Source organism: Eleutherodactylus coqui, chromosome 9, assembly GCF_035609145.1.
Source record: "Eleutherodactylus coqui strain aEleCoq1 chromosome 9, aEleCoq1.hap1, whole genome shotgun sequence".
NCBI classification, from domain to species: domain Eukaryota; kingdom Metazoa; phylum Chordata; class Amphibia; order Anura; family Eleutherodactylidae; genus Eleutherodactylus; species Eleutherodactylus coqui.
This window is the reverse complement of record NC_089845.1, coordinates 139,812,187-139,824,409: the sequence shown is the minus strand read 5'-3', so window position 1 is coordinate 139,824,409 and position 12,223 is coordinate 139,812,187. Positions and strand designations below refer to the sequence as shown.

The window sequence follows — 12,223 nt, the reverse complement described above, 5'->3', positions numbered from 1 at the left end:
CTGGAGAAGTCAAACTCTCAGGCTTCTGCAAAACTTTTACAACTATTTTGTATGGAGTGTATGCTATAGGAAGAAGGGCTGCGGCTCTGCCCCACACTTGGACCTAAGCTGCTGACACCCATGCCCCCTGTTAGCACTGTGCTCTGGGATTGTGCAGAACGGGCATTGTTGGCACATTTTACTTCCCAAGGTTTCTGCTCTCTTTCCTGCCATTCATTGGAGGATGAAGGAGGGGACAACACAGGAGCAGAGGGTGGGTGATGGGGGCTGGTACCAGGATGAAGGGGCTGGAGTCACATGGAGACAATCTTTTGATTAATGTCCAAATTACTTGCTCTGCTCCCAAACCTCTGAGTGGAGATCTGCAGGCAGAGAGAAACTTTCCTATGTTACATCTGGAGTGATTGTATTTGATTAGAGCAAGATGAGCATGCATCTTAAGGAGTCAGCAGCACTAATCTAGGAGGATCTACCTAAACTCTGGAGAACTTTTCTGCCTTGAGATAAGTGATATCTGGAGGATCAGTGAGTCCTGGGATATAAAATGACAGAGGAACATAAATCAGATGGGAAGGTTGAGAGCAGCAAGGACCTGGAGAGGCATCTTCGGCTCAGGGTGTGTGTGCTCAGCGAACTTCTCAAGACTGAGAGGGACTATGTGGGGACCTTGGAGTTCCTTGTCTCGGTGAGTAGTGAGGGGGGAGGGGATGTCTTCTATCACTGCTCAGTCATCCTGAGTAACTGGATTATTGGAAAGCACCAAAGAAACCACAACAATAGAAAGGGCAGAATAATTATCTCCCGTGCTGGGAGGGATCATTAGATGGAATTATGCATATTATGTAAAACTGCAGTCAAGGGTGATAATCATGATCTATGTATCTCTCTCATATCTATCTAATAAATATCTCTCTATCTATCTCCTATCATCTATCTATCTATCTATCTATCTATCTATCTATCTATCTATCTATCTATCTATCTATCTATCTATCTATCATCTATCTATCTATCTATCTCATATCCATCGCATATCCATCTATTTAATATCTCTCTATCTATCTGATATCTATCTATCTATCTATCTGCTATCTATCTATCTATCTATCTATCTATCTATCTATCTATCTATCTATCTATCTATCTCTCTCATATCTATCTATCTCATATCTATCTATCTATCTATCTATCTATCTATCTCATATCCATCGCATATCTATCTATTTAATATCTCTCTATCTATCTGATATCTATCTATCATTTATCTATCAAACATCTGTCTATCTATCTGCCTCATATCTATCTATCTATCTATCTATCTATCTATCTCATATCTATCTAGTATGTACTGTGTATACTTTTAGATACTTTATGTTTACATTTATAATCTAAATAGATACAACTTGTAACATAGTTTGCAGGATCGGCACAAACTCAAACAAGAGAGATACTTTCAACTAAAGTTCTTAGTTCCCTCTGTATATCTAGCCTGAACTTGCCAAAGGACCATACTGATCCCTTCTGTGGTCAGTCCAAATCTAGGTGTAAAGCTTGTGACACACGGGTGTATTTGCGAGTGAAGATTCTGCGCACAATACGCAGGAAATAGAGTCCATTGATTTCAGCGTGTATTTTGTGTGCACGCTCGATTTTTCCTGTGCGTTTGTGCAGGAAAAGAACACATCTTGAAGTCATCAAAGTAATTGGCCATTGCAAGGGCTGAGAAAATCGGTGTGGTTTTTTTTTGCACACATACAATTGCGCGCAACTTGTGCTAGCAAAAAGTACAGTAAAAACGCAATATGCAAAAATGCGGCACAAATGAGTGTGCAAATATGTATATGCTCGTGTGAATCCAGCCTGAAGGCTTAAACAGACAGGCGCATGTGCTAATACGCTCGCCACTACGGAGCATATTAGCGCATGAACCAGTGTTTTGAGGGGTTTTTTTGACTATTCAAACTCCACGCTATTGCACACAAGTTTGAAAAAAAAAAGTGGCAAGTTAGGTTCTGCCCTATATTTCTTGCATGTAGAAAAAGGACATGCTGTTAATTTTTCTATTTCGGAATCTTGGTCCAAGAGAAAATTCGCTCATGTGTTACCCTGTTGAAATCTATGGGTTATTTTCCCATGCAAGTTATATCCATATCACAGTCAGAGCTCCTTCAAAAGAACGTATTTGCGCGCGCAAAGTATATGCACGCAATACACAAAGAATCAGAGAATAGAACCCATTGATGTCAATGGGCGCCTTCACATTATTTGCGAACATTTTGTACACACGCCAAAAATTGAACATGCTCTATTTTCCTGTGGATTTGTGCACCAGCGGTTCCCATAGAAGTCTATAGGAGGTGCAGAAATGTGCACGCTATTTCTAATGAAAGGCGCAATTCCATGAAAAAAAGAACACATGTGGCCCTTATCAGGCTAAATAGCTTTTTAAATCATGGCGGGATGTGTTGTGCGGCGTATGAACGGGCCCTGCATGTGCAAAAAAGTACAGTACAATGCACCAATATGCACGTCTGCAGCCGCCCTCAGATGGAAGTCATAAGGGTATATCGCCAGTGTAAATACATCCTTTAGGGCTCATTCACAAGGGCGTATTTTCTGTCCATGTGCTGCCTGTATTTGTTGTTGCCTGAATGCAGACGTTTCATGGACTCATGAAGTAAATTGTAATATTCAGACATGCATTTTTTTTTATTTACGTAGACCAATATTATGTTGAGGTCTCATGTCCACAGGTGGATCAGATTCCGCATGTGGATTTCAGCAGCGGGAGACCTGTGGAAACCATTTGCAAGAGATCGCGGATGTAATGTTTTTTCCGCATGGATGTACGTGGATGCACTGCGGATCATCCACGCGGAAAAAAATCTGCAACCTCGCCTTCCAGCCTTTTCCCCACCTCCATAATTGAATTTAACCTTCTAATCTGCAGTGCATCTGTAATTGTATTTGCAGGTGCACTGCGGATCGTTTGCATCCATTGACTTCTATTGAGAATCCGCACTGAAATGGAATCCGCACTGAAATGGAGCACGATGCGATTTGCTTCCTGCACAAACTGGTCCGCAAATCAAATCCACTTACTTTAATTAAGTTGCAGATGCCAATGCTTCCCTATGGGCACTTTGATTTGCGGATCTTTCACGTGGGTGACCTGTGTGGATTCCGCAAATCAAATCCGCCTGTGGACATTGGGCCCAAGGGTTTTATCAGACGAGTTCCTGTGCAATATGAGCACTTGCACAGCTACCCAAAAAGGGGAATCACCGCACTCTGATTTAAATGGCTAATTAGCCAACGCAATGCCAGTGAGTGCAGGTATGCGCAGCATTTTGTGCATACCCGCACGTGCAGATGTACGTGTCTGTGCACCTCCCTTAGACCTCTATGGGGCTCATTGGTGCACAAAGATACAGATGACACACGGAGAAAATAAAATCGACATACGCAACAAAATCCCATGCAACACGTACATACACGCAGTAGAATTGGTCTGGTTTACAAAAATAACCCATATTGCAAACGCCCGTGTGAATGATCCCTTACGGTCCTTTTGCATGGGATGATTGTTGGGCGCTTAAGTGTCCAACAGTTGTCCCAATAGAGGCAGAGCATTACAGAGATCTACCTGGCTGCCTGCTGCAGGCGCAGCAACTTGTAACTCACACTGTGACTCCATTTAGGTCAATGGCCATGCGATGTCGCAGTACTAAATGGTCATCTTTAGTCATGTGACCCCTATTGCAGATAAAATCACCATGTGGCTTAAATGATATCTATTCGCTGTGGATGACTGAAGGGTTGGGCAGAGGTGTGGAATAGATGCCATAAATAACAATTATGTTAGGGTCCTACTATACAATATCTGACCTTATTCTACACCCGTCTCACATCAAATGGTTTTTCTGAGTGCTGCTGATATTATTTAGTATTCCTTGTCTGATGTATCTCTTAGTAATTATTTGAAAACTAAATGTAGTGAATTTAAAGAGGTAATCCCATCTGGGGGTTTTATGGCATATGCACAGGATTCCATCTCTGGGAACTGCTCCTACCTACAGAACTGAGCCTGATCACCCCGACTTTATACGGACAGACGGACGGACGGACGCATGGGGGTGGTCAGGGGTTACAGAAGCAGCCAAGCAAATGGTGCTGTACTTTTTCTGTAATTCGCATAAGGGTTTTTCTTCAGCACTTGCATTACAGGATCAATGTAGATCACTGTTCTACGCTATTTACCCAACTCTAGTCTACTTCTATAGGAGTTCCAGGATCAGTGTAGATCACTATGCTACTGTCAGGACTCGGGGTCTGGGAAACTGGAGGTCCCTGATAATACCTGCAACCCTGGAACAAACAACAGCTAGGAGAGTCAGACTATCTGGGTCGGCACCGAGAGGGTACACGGTACAAGAGGGTCAGGGAAAGGCAACATCAGGTCCAAAAACAGGGAGTCAAAAGTCAGGAGTCACAACAAGAAGTACGCTGGTGTAACAGGAAGATCAAACTAACACTGGCACTGGTCTGCAGACACAAGCAGGTTCAAATGCCGTCACAGCTCCCGCCCCAGCAGCTGATTGGGGCGGGGAGTCTGACAGAAGCTGAGAGCACCCAGCAGCACTGGGGAACCCGCCCCCAGCCCTGCAGGAGGCAGGACAGGAGACACGTGCCGGGCAGCCATAGTACCGAGGACGGGGCAGCAGCCCGTGTGACAGGACCAGTGGTGAGGGAGCGAGGGACCCGCGAGCCACCAGTCCTGATAGCTACGCTGTTTTCCCAACTCCAGTGCACTTCTAAAGGAATTATAGGAAAAGCTCCGCTTGGCTGGTTCTGTCGTTTTGATTGGTCCAGCTGTCTCAAAACTGGAAATACTTCCATTATGGGCATGATTGTCAGCGATAAATATACCCTTTTAAACAGGCCAATTTTCAGGAAAAAAACATTTGCCGGAATCTTTGTTTGGCTTAATAGTCAGGCCGAGTTAAAGGACAAATGACTAGCCAAAAAACAGGCTCCAGTTCGTTGGCTAATCATATCTTTTATAAAAGTGCTTGCTGGTCGGCTGCAGATCTCCCTATATAAGATGTGCCGCCCACATGTATCAACTCTATGGAGACGAATGACCAGAAGATCGTTCCCTAATAGAGTCTGAATTGGCATGTGTAAAGGCCGGTAGACAAGTGCCAGACTCGTTGATTGGCGCCCATCTACCTGAGCAAATTTCTCTGGCTAAAAAGCCCTTAGGCTTCCTAGACACAGGCAAGCGCGATATAGGGCTGAGAAGCTCAGTGTGTTTTACCTGCGGATGCAAGGCGCTTTGTGCCTTACCTGCGGATGCAAGGTGATTTTCTGTGAGATTCCAATCCTCTTGTGCGAGTTGCAAATGCGATAGAGGATCGGAAGTGTTTTCTATTTATTTCAATGGGAAACCTCGTATCACACTCGCATACAATTTGAACAGTAAACGTTCAGTGTAGAGACGGCCAATAACTGAATGAATTCTTTCGTTATCATTCATTTTATGCAGGCATAAAAATCATTTTTGGCTCGTTTGTTAATAGTTCGGCTTAAACACAGATGGTTCAGTCATTTTCATTCATTTGTACAGCGAACTGAACAACTGGACGATCCTGTTAAATAAAAAACAATTAGCAGAGAATAGATAATTGATTTCAATGGGTTTGTTCTCACTTCTTCTTAGCTCATGCGAGTTATCAGACCTGCTCTATTTTGTGTGCATTTGCACACCAAAGGTCTCCATAGAAGTCTATGAGGGATGCGCAAACGCACACACAATGCGCAAGGAGATGCGTGAAGCAATGCGCATTTCTGTGAAAATAAGTTCACACCTGAGACTTGTTAGGCTAAATAGCCATTTAAACTGGGGCATGGGTTTGTCCCGCACACAAGCAGACATGCCCTGCATACTCAAAAAAATGCAGTAAAATGTGCAAACATCGTAAAAGCACCTCGATCAGTGCAAATGCAGTACGCTGAAGTGTGGGCAAAACCAAATTTGTCCCTATGGAGGAGCATTCAATGATTGTTGGATGAATGATCATGTGTTTAAGGAGGTAAGCTGCAGCCAGAAAGGTCTGGTACTAGCTTATCTTCTGGGGAACAAAAGGATCAGGCGTTGTGATTCAATGTCTCTGATCCTCTCTTACCTTGACATCATCTGCTTAGGGAAACCCCAACCTTCCACCGTACATCTGGTCTTACCATTATTGTTGGATTTGGACGACTAAAGTCTAATGTGTATGGGAACCCTAAAGACCCATTTAGACACAAAGGTGATCGCTTAACAGATGGCTTTTGAGCGATCATTTTTCATAAACTACTAATTCCTACTAATGCCTATTAGTACCAATTAGCAGCATGAGACCTCCCGTCGTTCGCCGAATACTGTCGCTTTGTTCTGCCAGCGGGGCTGACAGCTGAGACCAGCTGAGACAATGTAATCTTTTGTTATCAGCGCTCCCCCGGCAGAGCACAGCGTGCGGTCTGTCTAATCCGCTCTTCTGCTGAACGACGGATTTCAGGCAGAACTGAATTCCATTGTTCAGCAGAAAACTGAAAGATGGGCGCATTTACACACAACAATCACTCAAGAGATGGCTTTAGAGCAAATTCTGAGCGATAATCGCTGTGTCTAAATGGGGCTTAAGTCTCCATTCACATTAGCTTCCAGTCTTTAGTCTCTAGTTAGTTATGCTAGTGATAGCTGTGTTGCGAACCAAAGCCATGATGATAGTGAACAAAACCTAAGACCTCTGATAGTTTTTACAAATATGCCTTAACTAACCAACCAATAAATCTGCGCTGAGTTTGTCATGTACATTCCCTTGGTCCCTGATTGTAGATCTTGGGACCCCAACTACAGGTGAGACTCTGTTTGCATACATGCCTATATACAGTGGGCAAAGTGCATATATACACTATGCATTGCACATTGTATACAGTATGCTCATATTGTAGATGCCACCTTCATTTACTCTTATAGACCAAATGTTTAGTAATAACATATTTGTAAAAATGTAGAATGGCTTTAGGTAAGGTTGGACTTGGATGTATCCTTGTAACGTAGCATGTAAGACCAAAAAAAGGCATATGTCCATCCAATTCAGCCTATTACCCCCCAAGTTGATCCAGAAGAAGAAGAAAAAAAAACAAAAAACAATAAGGTAGAAGCCAATTTTCACCATTTAACCCCTTTATGACGCAGACACCCTTTTTTTCTTCCATTTTCCTTTTTTCCTCCCCTCTTTAAAAAAATCTTCACTCCTTTATTTATCCATCGACGTTGCTGTATGAAGGCTTGTTTTTTGCTAAATGAGTTTTAGTTTTCAATAGTACTATTTAAAGTACCATATAATGTACTAAAAAACTTTTAAAAATTCTAAGTGGAGTAAAATGAAAAAAATAAAGGACATTCCGCCATCTTTCGGTGCGTCTTGTTTCTACGGCGCACAAACTGCAAAAAAAACGACATGAAAACTTTATTCTATGGGTCAGTACGATTACTACAATACCAAACTTGTATAGGTTTTTTCTTACTATACTACGCTTTTTCCTTTTTCAAAGACATTAAATTTGTTTCAATTATTTTCTGCGGTCATTTTGTGCGCACAATAACTTTTTTATTTTTCCGTCGACGTAGTTGAGGGAGGGCTCATTTTTTGCAGGATGTCCTTTAGTTTCTGTTAGTACCAATTTGAAATACATATGACTTTTTGATCGCTTTTTATTGTATTTTTTCTGGGAGACAGGGTGACTAAAAAAGTGCATTTCTGGCGTTCTTTATTTTTTTTTCAGATGACGTTCACCGTGCGGGGTAAATAATGTGCTACTTTGATAGATCGGACTTTTACAGACGCGGCGATACTAAACATGTATTTTTATTTTATGATTTAGATTTTTTAATTATAGACATGGCAAAAATTTTACAACTAAAAAAACTTTATTGATCTTTTTTTTTACGTTACATTCAAGTCCCCCTGGGGGACTACAATATGCGATGCTTGGATCGCTCCTGCAGTATGACGTAATGCTACAGCATTACGTCATACTGCAATTTGACAGACAGCCTACCAAGCCCCCCCCCCCCCACGGGGATGGCTTGATAGGCAGTCACCTAAGGCAGCCCTGGAGCCTTTCAGAAGGACTTCGGCTGCCGTGACACCTGCACGGCTCCCCCGATCTCAACGCGCGCGCGCGGGGGGGGGGGGGGGGGCGTACGGGACCCCCGAACATCGTTCAGGGGATTTAAATGCCGCTGTCTTTAAAGGGTTATTAGCTGCAATCGGCCACATTGCCGATAGCGGCTTTTGCCCATGGATGTCAGCTGTAATAAACAGCTGACGCCCGTGCTGTATGAAGAGAGGTCGCATTTTCTATAGATGTCGACGAAACTTCCTATTTCAAGTGTGTAAAGTCAAGTCGATTCCTGGAATGGCCCCACATTCCTTAATATGTTGCCCATCTTTGCCTTTAGGTTGGCATGTTGTGTAACGAGAGTCAGGGCGGGAAAGTGAGAAGACATTTTACGGTCTTTTAATTGTTTGAGGAAAGAAAAGCAGGTGGATACTATAACATATGGGCGGCTTTCACCTTGCAGTGGTTCCTTTTCAACCTGATTGTTTTATGGACTGAGAAAGTGTTGTGATGCCATGTCCCCCTGTAGCACAAAGCACACAGTGGCCGATTGTACTGCGGAGAATAAAGAGACAGTGTGATGACTGTGGTACATGCATGCCTGGGCAGAAGCTCATCCTGGACACTTCTATAACCGCGACTAGTAAAAGGATGTAAATATATACAGTAGGTCTCAATAGAGCTGTTCCTGATGAATAGTTCTGGAGTCTATTTCCCACACAAATCTGCAATTCACATGATTTACGGGAATACTTTAACACCATTGAGTGAGTTTGTTCTATGGTGGGTAGTTTGATTGCAACAGATAAAACAAGTGCTGTTTGCCGCATTCTGTAAAATGATACGCTTGTACATATTAGATATTTCCTCTATGTACAGATATTACAATGCTAACACCCCGAAACAGCTGTCTGTGTATGGTTTTCTGGTTTGGTTTCCTATTCCCAATCATTGTTAAGACCTGTTAAAAAGTCACATGGATTTGAAGGAATGCTACCATCCAATTGGTGGGGCTGAAAGGTATTGTTCCATCTTCCTTATTTGCATAAATTACCCAGAGGTGCTGGCATGGCCTTATAAGTCTCCTCACTCACCTTCTAGGTGTCCCCATACAACTTCTGCTTGCTCTCCTTGGGGAGAGACTATACCATCCCCCAACCTACTCAACCCCTAGGTGTCTTCGCACACTTTTTGGTTGCTCTTCTTAAGGAGACATGACTCCCCCATCCTCCGGAAACACATATCACATTAGCACTCTACAGAGACGGTGTGGCATGACTACACTATTTCCAAATTGAATGGCAACATTCGCGCGACCCACACTTACTTGTCATAGTTCAATAAAAGGGCCAATAATCATGAACGAGCATGCGTTAAATGGATGAAAAAAACATTCTATTGCACCATGCAAACAGGGCAGCGATTAGTTTACAACGAGCAAATGCTTCTTCACCATCTGATTGGCTCAGCTATGCAGCTAGAGAAATTTCTGTTCTTGGCTGCACGTCTCCACATGTGAACGTGAATGTGCTGCCAACAGCAATGATACTCTGCGGGGAACAAACAACCATGTGTATGACTGTTCGTTCCACATAGAGTTGGATTCAGCCTGTGTAAAGGCAATATAAACGAGCACCAATCTCATTCGACACACATTAAAAATTGCCATTTATTGGCTAGTGTAAAAAGGCCCTGAAGGGGTTGTACCAAGATATAAAGTTATTTATTTCAATGATAGCTCTCACACTTAGTAATTTAAGGTGATGTAATAGAAATGAATGGAGTGGCTGCGTCCGTGCGCCTCCTCCGATCCACTCTTGTGGGAATCATTGGAACTCCCATTCTCTGGATCAGTGAGGAGTAGGGTTCACAGAGAGAGTCCACTGTGAAATCACCGAAAAAGTCAGATTGGTAGCGCTCCATAGGCAGAGTGAGGCGGTGTAATAAAAAAATGTGGCGGTGTAGACTCACCCCAGACGTAACAGGACCCTAAGGGGAGCCTGGTACGCCGAAGAATCCTAGTTAGCAGAATAAATGTATCAGATGGTCACATCCAAAATGGAAATCCATTCACACTGGTCTTAGCAACATCCCTGAGGGAGAGCGTCATGGGGAGGCTCTAGGTATATAATACCAGAGAACGAAAGGACAATACTGAGCAGAAGAGAAAAAAAACCCTGATGCTCCAGTGGTATGGATATGGAAAAGCAGTGACTTACTTCGTTGGGGTGCCTGGTCCACGGCACCCCTCAATCCCAGAGCACATGTAGTATAAACAGATGATCAGGATGTTTTCCAAGGTTTCCAGAGATGACAGTTTATAATAGGAATATCCATATCCATACCACTGGAGTATCAGGGTTTTTTTTCTTGTCTGCTCACTGTGAAATCAGTGAGGAGTACCAGTGGTTGAACCACCACCGATCATAAAGTTATTGCCCATCCTGTGGATAGGGGACAACTTTATATCTTGGTGCAACCCCTTTAATATTGTTAAACATAGTAATATAGTATGTAAGGCTGAAAAAAGACATATGTCCATTCAGTTCAGCATATTACTCCCAATGTTGATCCAGAGGAAGCCCAAAAAAAAACAAAACAGTGAGGTAGAAACCAATTTTCCCCATTTAAGGGAATAAAATTCTTCCTGACTCCAATCTTGCAATCAGAATAATCCTGGATCAACAACCCTTCGGAAGTTATTAATGACTATAACATTAAGCCTGAGGAAGAACCCTGAGTAGGTTGGAAAGTTCGCTATAATATCTTGTATTTTTGTTGGCCATTACAAGGTAGGATCTCCACAAGTTCACTTGGTTTCTCTTGCTGAGAACAATCACATTAAATATTATGTCGCTCAAGAAAGACATCCAGGTCCCTCTTGAACTTTTTTATCGGATTCACCATCACCACATCCTCAGGCAGAGAGTTCCATAGTCTCACTGCTTTTACAGTAAAGAACCCCCTTCAGACTATGCAGACTAAAAATTAAGCCCCATGGTTTATACTACTTACAGATCTAGGGTGAAACAATTATAATGTAGGTAAAATGAGGAAAACATATTTTGGACTGGTTTGCCCTATTTATGCCACAAGGGAACATGTAACAGATGTGAGTTATTATAGTGTGCTGCAGAAGGACACCAAATTGCTTTTTTCAATCATGAAAATTAAAACATGTATCTGTCTGTCACACAATATCTTCCCCAAACCTCCCTTGCAGTAAAAAGGTAACAGATATTATTCTCCATGTTCTCCTCTATCTTTTGTATGAATGGAAGGGTCAGTAAAAAGAACATCTTGTTATCACTTCAGTGCATATAGTTACATGTTATTAGATGGTGGTCAACCAGATGGAAGTAAGATGGTTATCAGCAACCTGAGACACTCCAGCCTGCATAATGCACTTGTAAAGGGCTAGAAGAAGGGACATTGGAGTCGAGCTGGCCATACTCACACATTAAAGTTGGCCAAACATCCAAAGTCAACATTATAAAGTGTCCTGAGACAACCCAACAGTCCCTTGACATCTGGTGGGAATAGAGAGGAGTAGGCATGTTGAATATTAAAGTGCTTAATCCTTTGCTCCTCCAAGAGATAAACTAAAGTGAGATGTGTCTGGCATTGGCTTAGGACCTTCTAAAGGCCCTTTTACATGGAACAATTATTATCTTCAGTCTAAACAATGAGTCTTCAGTCTAAACGCAGCCAACGCCTGAACAACCAACAATAATTGTTCACTTTTCATTGGTCATTTTATGCCGGACTAAAGACTATTGTTGGCTTGTTCACTTATCATTCAGTTTAACCAGCGCTTGTTCCATCCTCCTCCGTCACTTATACAGCGAATGTGAACGACTGAACGATTTCTCGTGAGATCGAGCCAACAATGTATCTGTCTGTAAAAACAGGCTGCCCGAACTCTGACGTCATTCACTCGTTCAAACGATAATCGTTTGGTGTGAAAGGACCCTTACGTCTCCTTCACATTGGCATACGTGTTTTTGCACATGCCTCGAAGCCATATCATTTCACTATATATAAGCGT

General features: G+C 42.6%; 1 protein-coding gene across 1 annotated transcript in view; it reads left to right on the top strand.

Moving 5' to 3' along the window:
* The first annotated feature begins 325 nt into the window (after positions 1–325).
* The window catches only part of PREX2 (phosphatidylinositol-3,4,5-trisphosphate dependent Rac exchange factor 2), a 320,125-nt gene continuing 308,227 nt past the window's right edge, over positions 326–12,223 (top strand). Inside the window, exon 1 of the mRNA XM_066578561.1 lies at positions 326–685. Within this exon, the coding sequence (XP_066434658.1) occupies positions 545–685 (141 nt within the window). The 5' untranslated portion in view covers positions 326–544. The remainder of the gene's footprint in view (positions 686–12,223) is intronic.